At 42.3% G+C, this 18780-nt stretch overlaps 2 protein-coding genes across 4 annotated transcripts; both read right to left on the bottom strand.

Annotated features, from left to right (window-relative positions):
* Positions 1 to 1981: 1981 nt before the first annotated feature.
* LOC139412658 (DDHD domain containing 2) lies at positions 1982 to 8904 on the bottom strand. Its single transcript, XM_071159326.1, has 16 exons — positions 8835 to 8904; positions 8056 to 8258; positions 7583 to 7672; positions 7334 to 7451; positions 5489 to 5578; positions 5231 to 5372; positions 4917 to 5125; positions 4711 to 4772; positions 4470 to 4598; positions 4273 to 4362; positions 3763 to 3915; positions 3323 to 3478; positions 3115 to 3220; positions 2691 to 2849; positions 2197 to 2356; positions 1982 to 2113 (listed from the first exon to the last, which is right to left on the bottom strand). The coding sequence occupies exons 1-16, from the start codon at positions 8902 to 8904 to the stop codon at positions 2047 to 2049; spliced, it is 2004 nt and encodes a 667-aa protein (XP_071015427.1). The 3' UTR covers positions 1982 to 2046.
* Positions 8905 to 10410: 1506 nt separating this feature from the next.
* Positions 10411 to 17816, bottom strand: LOC139414391 (phospholipid phosphatase 5-like). Of its 3 annotated transcripts, none has more exons than XR_011634877.1 (8): positions 17657 to 17816; positions 16786 to 16905; positions 15545 to 15653; positions 15169 to 15259; positions 13958 to 14163; positions 13610 to 13780; positions 11150 to 11336; positions 10411 to 10651 (listed from the first exon to the last, which is right to left on the bottom strand). XR_011634877.1 is itself a non-coding variant. In XM_071162306.1 (8 exons), the coding sequence occupies exons 2-8, from the start codon at positions 16854 to 16856 to the stop codon at positions 10585 to 10587; spliced, it is 885 nt and encodes a 294-aa protein (XP_071018407.1). In that variant the 5' UTR covers positions 16857 to 16905; positions 17657 to 17816; the 3' UTR covers positions 10411 to 10584. The 3 variants fall into 3 exon arrangements, 2 of the variants coding, with proteins under 2 accessions (XP_071018407.1, XP_071018408.1); XM_071162306.1 differs by having other exon boundaries at positions 13975 to 14163; XM_071162307.1 differs by lacking the exon at positions 10411 to 10651 and having other exon boundaries at positions 10921 to 11336.
* Between the last annotated feature and the right edge of the window lie 964 nt (positions 17817 to 18780).

Here is an 18780-nt window from a genome sequence, read left to right as displayed (position 1 = left end):
CAGAGTGGCATGAAGTCGACTGTAGTAATTTGATAAACCTATATATATATATATATATATATATATATATATATATATACACACACATTTGACTGGTACTGTGTGTGGTGTGTATATATATATTACACACACACACAGTACCAGTCAAATGTTTGGGCACACCTACTCATTCAAGGGTTTTTCTTTATTTTTACTATTTTCTACATTGTAGAATAATAGCGAAGACGTCACAACTATGAAATAACACATATGGGATCATGTAGTAACCAAAAAAAGTGTTAAACAAATCAAAATAGATTTTAGATTTTAGATTCTTCAAAGTAGCCACCCTTTGCCTTGATGACAGCTTTGCACACTCTTGGCATTCTCTCAACCAGCTTCATGAAGAATTATTTTCCAACAGTCTTGAAGGAGTTACCACATATGCTGAGCCCTTGTTGGCTGCTTTTCCTTCACGCTGCGGTCCAACTCATCCCAAACCATCTCAATTGGGTTGAGGTCAGGTAATTGTGGAGGCCAGGTCATCTGATGCAGCACTCCATCCCTCTCCTTCTTGGTCAAATAGACCTTACACAGCCTGGAGGTGTGTTGGGTTATTGTCCTGTTGAAAAACAAACGATAGCCCCTTTAAGCGCAAACCTGATGGGATGGCGTATCACTGCAGAATGCTGTGGTAGCCATGCTGGTTAAGTGTGCCTTGAATTCTAAGTAAATCACTGACAGTGTCACCAGGAAAGCACCCCCAAACCATCACACCTCCTCCTCCATGCTTCACAGTGGGAACCCCACATGCAGAGATCATCCGTTCACCTATTCTGTCTCCCAAAGACAAGGCGGTTGGAACCAAAAATCTCAAATTTGAACTCATCAGACCAAACGACAGGTTTCCACCGGTCTAATGTCCATTTCTTGTGTTTCTTGGCCCAAGCAAGTCTCTTCTTCTTATTGGTGTCCTTTAGTAGTGGTTTCTTTGCAGCAATTTGACCATTAAGGCCTGATTCACACAGTCTCCTCTGAAGAGTTGATGTTGAGATGTGTCTGTTACTTGAACTCTGTGAAGCATTTATTTGCGCTGCAATTTCTGCGGCTGGTGACTCTAATGAACTTATCTGCAGCAGAGGTAACTCTGGGTATTCCTTTCCTGTGGCAGTTGTAATGAACACGAGGGGAGAGAGAGAGCTGGTTTCAAGCGCAGGGCGCAGCAGATGTTCATTGCTGGATTCTCTTTGCTTATTTCAGCTGTTCTTGACATAATATGGACTTGGGCTAGCTTCTGTATACCACCCCTACCTTGTCACAACACAAAATTCCACAAATGTACTTTTAACAAGGCACACCTGTTAATTGAAATGCATTCCAGGTGACTACTTCATGAAGCTGGTTGAGAGAATGCCAAAAGTGTGCAAAGCTGTCATCAAGTTAAAGGGTGGCTACTTTGAAGAATCTCAAATATAAAATATATTTTGATTTGTTTAACACTTTTTTGGTTACTACATGATTCCGTGTGCTATTTCATAGTTTTGATGTCTTCACTATTATTCTACACTGTAGAAAATAGTAAAATTAAAGAAAAACCCTTAAATGAGTAGGTGTGTCCAAACTTATGACTGGTACTGTATATATTATGTATATATACGCAGGCAGGCACGCACGCACGCACGCACGCACGCACGCACATACTTACATATAGTGCTAAATTGCTGTATAGGCCTATATCATTTTTTTAAAGTGTGAATAATTAGAATAACACCTTTAATGAAAAGTTAGTCACATTTTCCATGTTTGTAAACAAACTACGATGAGCCCATAATCAAACGGTGCTTTAGGTTTAGACCCAAAAACAACAGTTTATGTAAATGACTAACCTCCAGATCAAATCACAATTTATTTAAAGTGCATTTAACAAAAGCCTCAATACACTAAACTATTTTTTTATAATGAAATCAAACAAATTTGATGCATACAGTTGCATGCTTCCAGTCTCCTGTATTACAAGCATTATACACAACTCATAAGCTCCATCATTTACATTGACATCTGGAGATGCTAGAGAAGGATTCCCTTCCCCTCATAGATTTCCCTCAAAAGCAGCAGCACAGTATCCTTGGAATCCCTGAAACACAAAAGAAAACATGAGATACCGCAGAAAGCTAAAGAATACCTGTAAGATACCAAACCTCACTCATTTGTTCTTACCAGTAGCAGAGATGGCTCTGAATGGCAAACAGATACTCGTTGAAGCTCTCTAGGGGTTTCTCCTGAAGGACGTAATCAAACCGACGTCCGCCATTCAACATTCCAACACTGATATTCCTCATCTCTGTAGGTGAGACTGTACCATTTGGGGCCCCACTACCTGGAAACGAGTATTGAGGGAAGATTCAGGTAACACAGTTTAAACTTTATTGTCCCCAGAGGGAAATTTGGTTGCAGACAGGGGTAACATGATAAAAATACACATAGTACATACAAAAAACATGTCACACAAAGAACATATTACACATAAATGTAACCATATTTACATCATGTTACATTACATTGCTCTTAAAGGGTACCTGTGTAGCTACACTATAATTACTACAATAAAAACAGTGACATTTGTTTTTTAGACTATGAAGAATAAAGTAATACATGTATGTTAAAACATTACACATGGTTCCTAATGAATTAATTACACACTGGTCTCCCACCTTCTGACTCCTGAGGTGGCAGTGCAGCTGTGGTTCCTACCCCGGCCACCGGGGGTAGTGTGTTGACAGGTAGCATGGTGAGGGTCTGCCACACACCACGGACAGTACTGATGGAGAGCAGTAGATCTGAGCTGACTCGCTTCAAACTGTCTTTCAGCTCTGAGGGACACAATATCAACACAGGGTCACTGCATTGGATGGTGGATGAACGTTTTCACACTGTCACTGGATAAAAACAATGTCTTCATTGAAGGGTAGTGTTTTTACATGATCAGACAGGTCGGAGCTTTAGCAATGCTCCCTAAGGGTCCTAACAAAAAGCTCATAACATATAGGGCTACCATTGACCAGTGATAAGCAGCAAGTGTATTTCTTGAAATGTTTCTGTAACGTCCAGATCAAGGCTTTATGTCTCAGGTCTCACCAAGATGCATCCTCTTCCTGCCCTTGTGATGTGGGATCAGTATGGGGGGCAAGTCCACATCTGGAAACACCACCATGGGCTCAATCCTATAGGCCACCGGGTCAAACTGCATCGAGGAAGAACACATAGTCAGGTTGTTATGAATATTCGTGACTTAGATGGACTTTAGCAACATTAAATATTCATAACGTATGATCCATAAACATACTGGATGGTAGATGTTGTAGAAGCTTTTGCAGGTGGGGAGGCTGTATTTGGGATCGATCCTCTTCAGGCCGCGCACCGTGAGGAACATTCCTATAGGAGAGCCCAAGGCAAAGAAGGCCTGTGGCTGGAAGGCCAGCTGAGGGTACACGATGGACACCTGGGAAGGAAAGGAAAGGGTTAATGGTTAATAGTAATTGAGTATGCGCCATATGTAAATTCTGAATTTTCTGTAACTAAGGATGGATATCAAAATGCAGCAACATTTTCAAATGAAATCAAACATTTAATTGATGTAGATTTTCAGTTGTATTAGTTGGGCCTCATGCTAACTGCGTTAAGACACTTTTAAGACATTCCGTCATTGTGATTGGAGGACAGGGAGGGAGACAGAGAAAAGGCCTGTGTACATGTAACAGAATGCGGTCACTGTTGTTTGTTTACCTGGCCAATGCCAACGTCAAAGTACTTGTAATCCACTGGGCTGGTGGAGGGGGTGCCTGAAAGGAGGGTCGGGGGTTCTTGGACTTGGGAATACACACCGGCAATGCCGGAGATGCCAGGAACTGGGTGTGAAGTTCCTGTCCTGGATTCCTGCTGCTGGGCCAAAGGAGAGAGCGAGAGAGAGAGGAGCTCCAATAACAATCTAAACAATGAGTCTACATCACAAATGGCATCCTATTCCCTACATAGTGCACTTCTTTTGACCAGGGCCCAAGTAGTGTCCTATGTAAGGAAAATTGTATTTTTTGGGACACTACTTCCAGCTTCCAGCCTTTTACAAACAGTTAGGATAGAGTATTGTCATGGCCGAGACAGACAGGAAGCTATGCACAATGGATCCAATAGACTGGAACGTTAGATCAAAGATTTTGAACACTGGGGAAAAATTTCACATGGTGTTTATGTGCAATGACTGAATCCATTTGGATGTGAATGAGAGATAGGTCATACCCCTCTCCATTTCTTCAACAAGTACATGATCTTCTTGCGAGGCCCCAAGGGTATTCCCAAGTCCTTGAAGAATGTCTCTGAACACAGCCCCTAGTGAATAGACAGAGGACACAAACAGTCGTTAGACAGTCACACACACAAACATACACACACACACATATGCACACACACATGCACACACACACGCACATGCTTACCAGTGATTCTAAGTCCATCTGCTCCTTTGGAAGCATTTGGACATACTTGCCCAATCCAAAGTTCCTAAGTGTGTCCTCAAAGCTCTCAAAGTCTAATGGGGTTGCTTCACTTGGACTGCTGACGCTACTCTGAAGCACAAGACATACAGGATTAACATCAAGCTAATTAGAATAAAAATGCTGGTGGTTGTGTCCATGACCAAAATTGAGTTGTACATTTTGGCAGTAGTCTGTTACTTACTCCCTCTTCATCTTTGTTCCTTCTTTCTTGATTTGTCAGAAGGTCAAAGAGGATCAGAGAACCTAGAAAAGTCATATAAATAAAGAATACAACTTACTATAATGGTTATCAATACTAGCCTTGCCTAAATAAAGACAAAAGAGACAGAGAGAGGAATAAGTTAGGAGGGGCTTTAAAAAGTTAGGAGAGGTCTATGAGGTACTGACCCAAACTGTGTCCAGCCAGTGACACTTCCCCAGTGAATTGTGGGTGTCGCTGGAGGAAGACTTGGTGGAGGCGGTTGATCTCTGAGGCCACAGTGTCTATGATGGTCTGGCAGTATGTGGGGCTGTTGTAGAAGAACAGGTCCAACACCGTGCTGTTGCTGAACTGACGCAGACGACTGATGCTGGGCAGGGTGATCCTCTGGATATCGCTGTATGGTGAGTGTCAAAGTGTGTTGTTAAGAGAGAGAGAGAAAAGAAGAGAGAGAAAGAGACAGAGAATGAGCGAGAGAGAGTGTGTGTGTACAAGGCCTTACTCATCCACCCCAGTGGCATCACCATGTAGCACCCGGTGCCAGTCGACTGGCAGGAACTCAACACGGCCCATGTGGGTCCCATCTTGACTCTGCTTGAAGTGACTGCTCAGTAGGCTGAGAGAGGCACCCCGGAAATCATTCACTGCATGGGGGAGAGAGGGACAAAAGAGAGAAGGGAGGGCATTCATTAATTTAGCTGTATTTCTATGAAAAAATCTGAAGGCCGGTAAAGGGGTAAGGATCAAAGGTTCTACACACCACACTGAACGACCCCACGCAGCTGGATGTCACAGGTTGGTCCAATGCCATGCACCATGAACACAAGGTGGTCCACTTGGTCAGGTTCTCCTGAAAAACCAACAATACAAATAATGTACAGTGCCTTCGGAAAGTATTCAGACCCCTTGACTTTTTCCACATTTTGTTACATTACAGCCTTTTTCTACAATGGATTAAATAAAACATTTTCCTCAGCAATCTACACACAATACCTCATAATGACAAAGCAAATTTGCAAATGTATTACAAAAACAAAAAGCTTATTTACGTAAATATTCAGGCCCTTTGCTATGAGACTCGAAATTGAGCTCATGTGGATATTAATTAATTGGAATCCACCTGTGGGAAATTCCATTGATTGGACATGATTTGGAAAGGCACACACCTGTCTGTATAAGGTCCCACAGTTGACAGTGCATGTCAAGAGCAAAACTCAAGCCATGAGGTCAAAGGAATTGTCCGTAGAGCTCCGAGACAGGATTGAGTTGAGGCACAGATCTGGGGAAGGGTAAATGTCTGCAGCATTGAAGCTCCCCAAGAACACAGTGGCCTCCATCAATCTTAAATGGAAGAAATTTGGAACCACCAAAACCCTTCCTAGAGTTGGCCGCCTGGCCAAACTGAGCAATCAGAGGAGAAGGGCCTTGGTTAGGGAGGTGACCAAGAACCCTATGGTCACGCTGACAGAGCTCTAGAGTTCCTCTGTGGCGATGGGAGAACCTTCCAGAAGGACAACCATCTCCTTAGCACTCCACCAATCAGGCCTTTATGGTAGAGTGGCCATACGGAAGCCACTCCTCAGTAAAAGGCACATGACAGCCCACTTGGAGTTTGCCAAAAGGCACATAAAGACTCTCGGACAAGGAGAAACAAGATTCCTGTCACCATCCCTACGGTGAAGCATGTTGGTGGCAGCATCATGCTGTGGGGATGTTTCTCAGCGCCAGGGACTGGGAGACTAGTCAGGATTGAGGGAAAGATGAACAGAGCAAAGTACAGAGAGATCCTTGATGAAAACCTGCTCAGGACCTCAGACTGGGGCGAAGGTTCACCTTTCAACAGGACAACAACCCTAAGCACACAGCCACGACAACGCAGGAGTGGCTTCACGACAAGTCTCTGAATGTCCTTGAGTGGCCCAGCCAGAGCCCGGACTTGAACATGATCGAACATCTCTGGAGAGACCTGAAAATAGCCATGCAGCAATGCTCTGCATCCAACCTGACAGAGCTTGAGAGGATCTGCAGCGAGGAATTTGAGAAACTCCCCAAATATAGGTGTGCCAAGCTTGTAGCGTTATACCCTAGAAGACTTGAGGCTGTAATCGCTGCCAAAGGTGCTTCAACAAAGTACTGAGTAAAGGGTCTGAATACTTATGTAAATGTGATATTTACATTTTTTTATTTTTTATTATACGTTTGCTAATATTTCTAAAAACCTGTTTTTGCTTTGTCATTATGGGGTATTGTGTGTAGATTGATAAGAAAAACAACAACATTTTAATCAATTTTAGAATAAGGTTGTAACATAACAAAATGTGGAAAAAGTCAAGGGGTCTGAATACTTTCCGAATACACTGTATACTGTGTAAGGAATCATGTAATTATCAACATGTACTGTAAATTATCCTCGAATGCATTAGAGGTTCCAAAAACCTGAAATCTCCGTACACAATGTCTGTCTTTCGTTCAGGCCAATTACCAGCACTGTTGGCATTTAATACACATGGTAGTACAGTAGAGGAGCGACCATCTTACACTGAGCTGTAGAAATTAAAGCCCTCAGTGAAGAGGGGAGGTCTGGCTCATACATTTGAGGGCTTACCTTCAGGTAGCTCTACTCTAATACCCTCCAGCCCCCTCTTGACCATCCTGGGTTGACTCTGCTCAGAGGGGAGTCTTATCCAGTCCTTCAAGGGAATTGTCTGTTGCTGTGTCATAAGCTATCGGAGACAGAGCAAGGTCTATAAACTCTTGAGTTGCATAAGTTCTATTTTACAGCGCAATATTGACCTGGTCTTTACAGACAGTATACTACAGTGGGCTAATTGTAATCATGAATGGGGAGTCATACCGTAGGGCTGTGCAACACCACCATTTCTCCAGTGGGGAATTGTATCTTCTTCATCCAGTCATTCAGCTTCACTGCCATCATGTAGGCCTCCTTAATACAGTGATACAAATGTAACGGACCGGGGTTCGAACCCGCGTCTCCTGCCCTCCAGGCATTAGCTTGGGTAGTTAGAGTAAGTCTTGGGGCGTGCAGTTGACTCGGGTTGAAATCCAGTCAGTCATAAAATGTTATTTACAATGTAATCAAGGTTCGATAAATTGATATCTCTTCAGACTGTAGAAATAAGTAAATACTGGCCCCACAATACTACGGTACTAAGATAAACACCAAGGTAACAGGGTAGATATATCACTTTGTAATGATGTGTGCATCTGATATGGCACCCTATTCCCTATATACAGTAGAGCATTACTTTTGACCAGGGCCCTGTGTACGATATAGGCACCAGGGTGCCATTAAAGACGGTGTCCTACCTCCAGGACTAAGCTGGTGTCTTCTGAGTAAGGGGTGTAGGAGATGTCCTTGTCTCCTTTGTGGAACCAGGAGCAGCGCCTCACCTCCAAGGGGGGCTGCTCCCAGTACACCGCAAAGCACCTCCTCTCCTTCAGCCTCACGTCGAAACGCCTCCCTTCTGTGGCTACCACCACCTCCACTTCTTCCTCCCCACTGGTCTCCCCTGTTAGGAGCAAACCCACAATTATGAGGACATCATTATAATCATCTTTATCATTGCTGTTATCATCAGGGATCACTTCATTCAACTGGACTTAAGGGTTATCTGGACAAATAATATTTTCATTCAATTCAATTCAAAATTGTGAGTAACGATAACGTGTTACCATTCTACTACCAGGCTATTACCACTTTATTCCATTCTCTAATGTAAAGTGCTACCATTATCTTAATAAGGCTCTATTGCATGAACAATGGTTCACTCCAAAGTAGGATGGAGTTATATTCTTGTTTCGGGGTACTACATCACATAGTTTGTGGTATAGAGGGGTAACAATACAAGAACAATGTCTTTAACTGTATATGGTTTTAACTGTATACTTGACATTTTAAATGATTTCCCTCTGTATAAATAAACTAATTCATGAACATTTCATGTGTATTACATGTGTATTAGTGTAATGTGTATTGTATTAAATGTGTATTTGTAAAAGTGTGATGAATAGTCTCATGCCATGTTTGTGTGTCTCCTCCAGTCGTAGAGAATCCTCTCTGCTGAATGGGATCCAGGAGCTTCTACAGTCCACCGGATTCTGGCAGTGGAACCAATGGTGCTGCACCGGCTCATATACACCTGTCACACCTTCCATGGCAGATAGATCAGTGAAGCTATGTGAGAGTGGGAGTAAATAGAATATATTAGAATAGAGTAGGATAGAAAATAATATTAAATAGATTTCTTAGATATTCCCCATAGGGGACTTCCATATTTTTTGTCTGCTTTTAAAGAACAGAACGACACAAATAAATGGAAAACAAGCTCACCTACTGTCTGGCTACTGTATGAAGACAGAGGTGTAATTTGATTGGCTCAGGTTGGTCACCCAGTAAGCTTTAACACGCTACCTGTGAGGCACAAACAGAATTCTAATATTTACACATTCATCTGGTGCTGGGGTTCAGGGAAAATAGCATTGTTTTAGATGCTATAGAGGAACTGACATCTGGATCTTTAGGATAGATTGTGCATACCATCTCACAACATACTGGGAATGTTTGTTTACCTTGGAACTTGACACTTAACCATGGTGCTGGGAGTGAATATAGTCAATTCATCACTTATACTATTACAACTAACATTCTTTGAAGTAGAGAGCAGACATCAGAAATAGCTACATACCTTCAATGGACAGCTAGTTATAGTATGGCTCTATCAAATATGGCAGTTCCTCCTGAGTGGATCTCTAGGATGTCTCTCTCTCTGTTGAAAGTTGCAAATAGTCTTCCTTGGAATATATACAAATCCAAAACCCTTTAGATATTGTTAAACGCAAAAAGGCACAAAGGTTTGTTGAGGTTTCCAACAGGGTGGACTTTCCTCTGATACACTTTACTTGTCGCAAGCAGACCCCAACCCTCGTATGTTCTGAATGACATCACCGGTTTAGTGATTCCGTAGTAGGATCAAAGGTCAATTTCCATGACGATAGAGAGATGTGTAGCAACACAACAGTAAACCTGTAGGCTATAAAGCACTGGCAGAATCCTAAAGAAATGACAAGAATCATAACTCAAAAATAATACCTAGCTAAGAGGATTCCAAGCTTTGAGTGGGGAATGGGAACATCTGCAAGTTTAATTATATTTAGTGTGTATGTGTGTGTGTGTGTGTGGGGGGGGGGGTAATTTAAGAAAAAATGTCAGCCTTGACAATTCAGTCAGTCCATATCTACACTTCTATCTCAACAGATCTAGAACAGACTGAAGTGTAAAGGCTACTTGGCAACTGAATAGGCTAGGTGTCAGTCTGTGTTCTGCTTCTCCTACATAAAGACACAATGTTCCAGCTGTTAACCAGTAGAGGCTGGCTCATAATAATGGCTGGAACGGCACTAATGGAATGGCATCAAACACATTGAAAACGTGTTTGACACCATACCACCAATTCCGCTCCAGCCATTACCACGAGCCCATCCTCCCCAATTAAGGTGCCACCACCCTCCTGTGCTGTTAACATACTGTGCTGTAGAACATAAACCACATGGATGATTGGCTTCAGCGAGAGCATGGGTAAAGTTCCCTACTTAACAAAAACTGTAGAAAACCATATTGACATTTGACAATGTAAAGAAAGTCTGCTGAATCCGTACATTCCCTGGTAACAAACTTTATTGGCACAGTATTGTAAACAACGTACTATACATACAGTATCTGTAAGTGCATTAAAAAAGGAGAATTTTGGCATCTTAAGTGATCGAGAAAGACTCCATATGATTCGTTCATTTTCTCATTAGATTTGGATTAGTCATAGATTTATAAAACCGAGATTGCTAGCATGTCCCCTTACTTGTGATCCAACGTAACCGTGGAGGTCCTTTCACTTCTATACAATTGGTCCTTCAAAGATTAGAAACATTGATATTAGCATGACAGCCTGGGAATGCAACCCTGTTATTATAGTAGTACTGTTTATCTTCTTGGAATAGACCAACAGACAGCACTGATTGAGTGAGGAGCAGACTACTTGGTACCGCTCCTCTCCAACTAAAGTTGTTTGTTTGTTTTTCCACAGTGGAGGTCTGGATCTGCAATCACAAGGCTGATGGTCTAGGATCAGGTTCCCCCTGTCCATATAATCTTATTCATCATGAAAGTAAGTCATTTGAAAGTAAAATGAGAGGTTGCGTCCCAATAACCTCTCCTTTCTCCCAAAGTTTGCACTTGTTCACTTCCCTTCATGGATTTGAAAGGAAATTACTGGTACATGGAACTCTAACACATACACCAATCCAATGCTTTTACATGCATGGGGATTATTACACGAGTGCACACTACAGGAAGAAGGAGAGATTATGGGGATGCACCCAGTACAGAAGCAGGCCTGGGGCTCCTTACAGAGGCAGAAGGTATCCTGAGTTGGCTTGCTGGGCCTGCTGCTCCTGCTGCTTGCGCTCCTGTGCCGCCGGGACTACTTCCCTGTGCAGCAGGGGCCTGTGGCTGTCTGAGTCACTGAGAGACGGGTAGTGCTGCCAGTAGCCCAGACAGGCAAACACCAACCCCAGCAGGGAGCCCACCAGGACATCTGGAGAACAAAAATATTAGAATTATGTTCAGTTTACATTTATATTTCAGCAATTTAGTGAATGATCTGTAACCAGCCAATATAATTGTAATTTGCCACACTTGAAACAGGGGTTGTGTTGATAGTGGTGGGCATTATTTTGAAAATAAAAGACATCAAAAGTTGATCAGGGCTTGTGAAAGCCAATGACAAAGCCTGAAGGTCAAAGCAAAGCCAGTCGCCATGCGGGATAAGGCAACACTTTATCAATAGGCCCATTCCAGTGGGAATGTAACGGGCTCAACCTTCCACTGTAGCATGAGAAAAAATTATTATTACTACCTATTATCAAGAAGAGGTAATAAGGGTTGTACACAAACGTACGACGTAACTCTGTGACATATGCAGTGCATAAATCTAGACACAATACCACATATAATGACAAAGCGAAAACAGGTTTTTAGAAATGTTAGCTAATTTATAAAAAATTTAAAACAGAAATACCTTATTTACATAAGTATTCAGACACTTTGCTAAGAGACTCGAAATTAAGCACAAGTGCATCCGGTTTCCATTGATTATCTTTGAGATGTTTATACAACTTGATTGGAGTCCACCTGTGATAAATTACATTGATTGGACATAATTTGGAAATGCACACACCTGTCTATATAAAAAGGTCCCACAGTTGACAGTGCATGTCAAAGCAAAAACCAAGCCATGAGGTCTAAGGAATTGGCTGTAGAGCTCCGAGACAGTCAAGGCACAGATATGGGGAAGGCTACCAAAAAAATTGCTTCAGCATTGAAGGTGCCCAAGAACCCTATGGTCACTCTGACAGTGCTGGGGCACAGATCTGGGGAAGGGTAAATGTCTGCAGCATTGAAGCTCCCCAAGAACACAGTGGCTTCCATCAATCTTAAATGGAAGAAATTTGGAACCACCAAAACCCTTCCTAGAGTTGGCCGCCTGGCCAAACTGAGCAATCAGAGAAGAAGGGCCTTGGTCAGGGAGGTGACCCTATGGTCACTCTGACAGAGCTCTAGAGTTCCTCTGTGAAGATGGGAGAACGTTCCAGAAGCACAACCATCTCTGCAGCACTCCAGCAATCAGGTCTTTATGATAGAGTGGCCAGACGGAAGCCACTATTCAGTAAATGGCACATGACAGGATGCTTGGAGTTTGCCAAAAGGCACGTAAAGGACTCTCAAACCATGAGACACAAGATTCTCTGGTCTGATGAAACCAAGATTGAACTCTTTGGCCTGAATTCCAAGCGTTGGGTCCGGAGGAAACCTGGCACTGTCCCTACGGTGAGGCATGGCAGCATCATGCTGTGGGGATGTTTTTCAAAGGCAGGGACTTGGAGACTAGTGAGGATTGAGTGAAAGATGAACAGAAAAAAAGTACAGAGAGATGCTTTATGAAAACCTGCTCCAGAGCGCTCAGGACCTCAGACTGGGGTGAAGGTTGACCTTCCAACAGGACAATAACCCTAAGCACACAATGCAGGAGTGGCTTCAGGACAAGTCTCTGAATGTCCTTGATGGGCCCAGCCGGAGCCCGGACTTGAACCCGATCGAACATCTCTGGAGAGACCTGAAAATAGCTGTGCAGCGATGCTCCCCATCCAAACTGACAGAGCTTGAGAGGATCTGCAGAGAAGAATGGGAGAAACTCCCCAAATACAGGTGTGCCAAGCTTGTAGCGTCAAACCCAAGTAGACTCGAGGTTGTAATCACTGCCAAAGGTGCTTCAACAAAGTACTTAGTAAAGGGTCTGCATACTTATGTAAATGTGATCTCAGTTTTTTTAAATACATTTGCAAACATTTCTAAAACCTGTTTTTGCTTAGTCATTATGGTATATTGTGTGTAGATTGAAGGAAAAAACGATTTAATCAATTTTAGAATAAGGCTGTAATGTAACAAAATGTGGAAAAAGTAAAGGGATCTGAATACTTTCCGAAGGCACTGTATATACACATTAAACTTCAAAAGTATTGGGACAATGACACATTTTGTTGTTGGGGGGACTATGTACAAAAAGTGTTGTAACTCCTAAACTGTACCCTAAAATTAAAGCTGACGGTCTGCACTACCTCATAGTCATTGTATCATTTCAAATCCAAAGAGCTGGAGTACAGAGCCAAAACCACAACAAATGTGTCACTGTCCCAATACTTTTGGAGCTCACTGTATATTTATGTTTAAATTGTTACCAAACCCTTTAGTTCCACACTTCAATCAAAACTCTTTAAGTTTCTGCCGAGTGTTAGCTATCAAGCTGTCTACCTTGCCAGTGATGCTTGTAGTCGCAGGTCCTGGACATGGCGATGAGGATGGCAAAGAGGAGAGGGGCGAGGAAGGCACAGAGTCGCCAGGCTTTGCCCCGTCCTGCAGGACTAAAGCAGTGCAGTTTCCCCGCCACATACAGAGCAGTGAAGCCCAGACCAGCAAAGGCAACTGAGAAGGCAGCGTATAGAGAGAAAGGTCAAGGTCTTGGATATGTACAGTATAATGTAGTTGGCTGACCTAAAGAACGGTTTATGATATAAAAGTGTTGTGTTAGTTGTAATCAACTGGCGCCAGCTGTCAGCTGAGTGTTACTGGTAAAGTGTGTGTGTGCATGCGTGCATGGACCTTAGGTATGCTCTCACATGAGGAGTGTCCGCTAGGGAAGCTCTTCCTCCCCTCCTCTACAGTGTCGGGATCTCCACTGCATTGCAGCTCCGTGTTCATCTGACCATCAGGGAAACAGCGGTAGAAGAAATCTGGCCGCGGCCTGCCCACTGCCAATTTGATAGCGTTGGTGAAAACCCCATTGAGTACCAGAGTCAAAGTCACAGCTGAAAGGAAGACAGAGACTGTATGTATTCTGTAGTATGACGTGACAATATTTGACATGTAAGTCAATCAAGAAGAGACTCTTGTGTGGCCTATGTGGTCCAGTGGTTACAGCCACTGACCACTGTTCGTCTCCGGCCCACTGCCCTTTCCCTCCCCTATCTCCCCCGTCTTTCCAACACTTTACTATCTCTTCAATTTAGCCCATAAAATATGAAAGGATTGGGACTGCCTCACTGATTTAAAATATATTTTACAAAAAATGTGTCTTGTACTTCATACTGTGTTGCTCATCATGAGTCAAAACATCTTCATGGGTTATCTGCAATAAAAGTAGATATGAAATTTTCATGTAAAAGCAAGCTTATCTTAGTTCTTAAACATTTCAATTTGTGAAACAATTTATTGCCTTGAATGTTGTCTATGGCTGCGTTAAGACAGGCAGGCCAATTCTGATATTTTTCACTAATTGTTTGACCAATCAGATCAGCTCTGAAAAATTACTGGGGGAAAAAAAATCAGAATTGGGCCGCATGTGTAAACGCAGCCAAAGACTTTATGGTCTCAATCATAACCCCGCCCTCTGCGGAGACTGAAACTACAAGATGCATCTGGTTTTCAGGGGAAATGGAAAGAGTGTCTTTGACGCGACTTCCACTTTTGGACGTTAACAAGGTGACGCTCCATCTTAACTCCTCCTCCACATTTACTGGACTGGTTAAACAGTGCAGAAGATAACCTCCCATGACAGGTGTTTTTTTCTCATCAGGACCAGAAAGAAAGAGGCGCAGCTTAGGCATTTATTTTACGCCTGCTACGTTAGGTTACCCTAACCCTAGTCTCAACCATAACCCTAACTTCGTGTCCACATCCCGGTTAAACCTTTACCCTCAACCGTAGTTCATTAAAAACTGTTATCTTGCCTTAAAAGGGAGTCCAAATCCATTGAATTTGCCTGCAGCTACTTTGCAGAAAGGAGGGGTTTCCGAGCGTGACACTGTACCTACCCAGAGAGGCCTCCTTAATGTCCCTCTTCTCTGTCTTGTTCAGGAAGGCAAACAACATGATGACAGCCATAGGGGTGAAAAGTGCTATGCTCTGCAAAACAGAAGGAAAGGAAAAAAACAGTTTTATGTGTGCATGAAAATGACTTCATCCAATTTGCTCTGATAATCATTTTGATATTGAAACCAGACTGTCTTGACAAAATTCAGACCCAAAAGAGCAAGCCAGTGACAATAGGAAAAACTCAATTTGGAGAGGAAGAGACCCTGTTAGGAACCAAACCATTGAGAATAAGTTAATTTTCTTTGGCTGGCTGTTGTAAATACGTTATTATGGAGGTTAATTATGCAGACTGTCATTAGTAGTACTGGTACTTACAAACATGAGTTTGGTAGGAACGTGGTCATTCTCCACATGGTGGAACTTGTAGAGCCACATCTCCTCTGGCTGGATCTCACGAGAGAAAGGAGGTAGCACCTCCGTCACACTAAGAGGACAGAGAGAATCATTGGTAGCTGTTGTAGTATTACATAAGGAAACATCTCCAATATACTTGTATGGTGATTGACTGTCATAGGACTTGTAAAGACAGCACAAACAGATCTGGTACCAGGCTGGGCAACAGCACCTATACACATGAATCTAAAGTTGCTGTAAGCTTACTGTTAGGAATGGGAAGATTATGAATGCAAAGACAAGGCGAAGACTTATGTAAAAAAAAAAATAATAATAATAATTTTCAAAGGTTTAATAGACAGAACTTGTGCACAAGTGAGATCGGTACGATACTCAGAGGAGTTCACAACAATCTGACCCTCAAGGACAGAAAGCTACTTAAATACTTGTTACATTTATTAGTGATCACCATTAGCTGCTGTCAAGGCAGCAGCCACTCTTCCTGGGGTCCAAACACATTAATGCACATCACACAAAAAATGTAACAGTACATCATATAACATTATTACACCACTACATATCTACAACACAAAATGTATAGTACCACCATACAGCAATAGTACAATATACGTGTGTCGAGTGCATGTGTGTGTATGCATGTGTGCCTGTGTGTGTGTCTCTTCACAGTCCGCATTGTTCCATAAGGAGTACATTTATCTGTTTATAAATCTTATTTACTGCTGGCATGAGCTACTTGATGTGGAATAGAGTTCCATCTAGTTATGGCTCTATGCAGTACTGTGCGTTTCCCGGAGTCTGTTCTGGACATGAGGACTGTGAAGAGACCCCTGGTGGCATGTCTTGTGGAGTACTGTATGCCTGGGTGTCTAAGCTGTGTGCTAGTCGTTTGAAAAGACAGCTCGGTGCCATCAGCATGTCAATACCTCTCACACAGACAAGTAGTGATGCAGTCAATCTCTCCTCTACTTTGACCCAGTAGTGATGCAGTCAATCTCTACTCTACTTTGATCCAGGAGAGATTGACATGCATGTCATTGATGTTAGCTCTCTGTGTACACTTAAAAGCCAGCCTATCTCTGTTCATTCTCCAAGACCCTGGGCCCTGGTCAAAACATTAATCAAGGTTGTTGTCCAGACCACTTGGGTCAGAGTGAATAGTATATTTGATACTCCATCTCTATCATTAAAAACCGCCAACTTACCAGAACACTGCAAACAACAGTAGACGGGTCAATACGTCAAAGACGAAACAGTCATTTAGACTCCTCCTCATCTTCTAGCCTAGCTTGTCATCAAACTAGCCCAGGGGTTCTGCTTAGGGCCTAAAGGACAGGAGGAGAATGGAGACATGTCATACACTATAGAAGACATAGTTCTAAAAATAGTTCTAAAAAGTATGACGGACATTTTACCAGTGAGTGTCATCATGGCATGTCGCTGCCTGTATGATGCAAAGAAGTACATTCCTAAATGCATCAATGGATATACATTGTTTTCAATTTGTTAAACAGCTACTGAAGCCACCACTATGCACTGCTATCACCAAACGGTCAGTGCTATCCGGCTTCTTTGGGACGTGCCTACCCTAACCTCTTACCATTTTAAAGAGACGTTCCAAAGATCCCGGATTGCAAGGACCACCACCAAACAAAGTGACATCAGTCTTCACATTCTTCAAATTAGCAGACTACTAAATTAGGCCTAAATAATGCTGTACCATGCATAACATAACCCTGGGCAACAGGCAGAGAGAGCAGTTGGACATTAAAGCTGTATAAGGACCCAATGTAAACATGACACGTAGCCTACTGATACAGCACCGCATGTATGAGTAAACTGCGTAATTCAGCCAAAATCCAATTATTTGGCTCTTTAAAATTCAGGCGGACAAGCAAATATATGAGTTACGGTGGTTTATGCATCGGATTACAGAGTAATTTTCATAGGATACCTACCAGCATGCCACAATCATATCTGACTGGATACTAGCTTGTACATCCGCAAACACGATACAGTAGCCTTCACCGGTTCTATCCCCCACTCCCTTGTTTTTACGCAGTATAGTATACAGACCTTTGAGCGCATCAAAGTATTCCAATCTTCGTCGGCTGTTGAACTGTTCCGGTAAAAGATGGAAAGAAAACCCATATCAAACTATCGTAGTCATCGTTTCACTACTATTGTTGCGCCCGACCAGGTAACTCTGGTATGACCTGCTATGCAAGGGATCATTATGAAACTGACTGAATGCGGAAGACAATACAATCCTTACCTGTCACTACATTAGAGTGACATCTAGAGGAATAGGCTACACACCTCATCAGGCCTGAGTTGTACCAATTTGGCACACTAATAAAACATTTTTTTGTATCAATCTCCATTGTTTGTAATGGACCATTTCTGATTTCTTGAATAAATGTCAATGTATTTGTCTTTCTTGAATGTGTGATGTAGGCTACACAAATTACTGTTTGAGGCCCTAGAGGGCATTAACAATCTGTCACGTAATAAAAAAAATCTCCATCAAAATCCGTCAGTTTAAGATAGAGATAGGGCGACTGTATGTTTTTTGTTGTTGTTGATGCATGGGCTGCGTCTCAATTACCACAGCCTGTTGGCCTTCTGCATCTACGGTGGAAGGTGGGCGTTCTGCAGTGGTGTCAGTCAGACCATGAGACATCCCGAAAACGTCTGTAGCATCTGAACGGTTTAGCCTACAAACGAATATGGATTTATGAATGTGTTTTTTTTTTTTTCATTTATGAATGTGTTTTTTTTTTCCATTTCTGAATGTGTTTTTCAATGTGTTTCAAAATCAAACAGCTAAATGATCCATGGTATGACAATCTTAAAATAAATCCATATGTTAGCTTTGTAGATGATGTTAATAAGAACAGATTATCTGACACCAATCTGGCTATTATGTTAATAATCAGGCCCTACTAATGATATCAGCTAATACAGAGCACAGAAAGGAGTAGGAAAATGAATCTGAAGTCAAATGAATCCATGAAGTTGGCCAAGGTAGCTTCAATTCATGATTGACTCCGTGTTTTATGGAAATCTTTGAAATCTTTGTGCAGCCCTACTAGCTCCACCTATGGCATATGTCATTCCAGATGTCGATTAACACTACTTGAAACTCTCAGTTGAAGCACTAGTAAAACAGGCTCAACCAGTTATCTCACTTATTCTTT

The sequence above is a fragment of the Oncorhynchus clarkii genome, chromosome 7 (assembly GCF_045791955.1).
Source record: "Oncorhynchus clarkii lewisi isolate Uvic-CL-2024 chromosome 7, UVic_Ocla_1.0, whole genome shotgun sequence".
Taxonomy (NCBI): Eukaryota; Metazoa; Chordata; class Actinopteri; order Salmoniformes; family Salmonidae; genus Oncorhynchus; species Oncorhynchus clarkii.
This window is presented reverse-complemented; position numbering and strand designations above follow the sequence as displayed.

Bases quoted from the DNA above. Each gene is read 5' to 3' on its own strand.
- LOC139412658 (XM_071159326.1), bottom strand. From the start codon at position 8,904: ATGGAAGGTGTGACAGGTGTATATGAGCCGGTGCAGCACCATTGGTTC. The intron at 7,452-7,582 runs GTATGACTCCCC...TGTCTCCGATAG, and splicing joins TGGTGTTGCACAGCCCTACG to CTTATGACACAGCAACAGAC. The intron at 3,916-4,272 runs GTATGACCTATC...TTGGCCCAGCAG, and splicing joins TGTTGAAGAAATGGAGAGGG to CAGGAATCCAGGACAGGAAC.
- LOC139414391 (XM_071162306.1), bottom strand. From the start codon at position 16,856: ATGAGGAGGAGTCTAAATGACTGTTTCGTCTTTGACGTATTGACCCGT. The intron at 15,260-15,544 runs GTAAGTACCAGT...TCTGTTTTGCAG, and splicing joins TTCCTACCAAACTCATGTTT to AGCATAGCACTTTTCACCCC. The intron at 13,781-13,974 runs GTGAGAGCATAC...CTGCCTTCTCAG, and splicing joins CCCTAGCGGACACTCCTCAT to TTGCCTTTGCTGGTCTGGGC.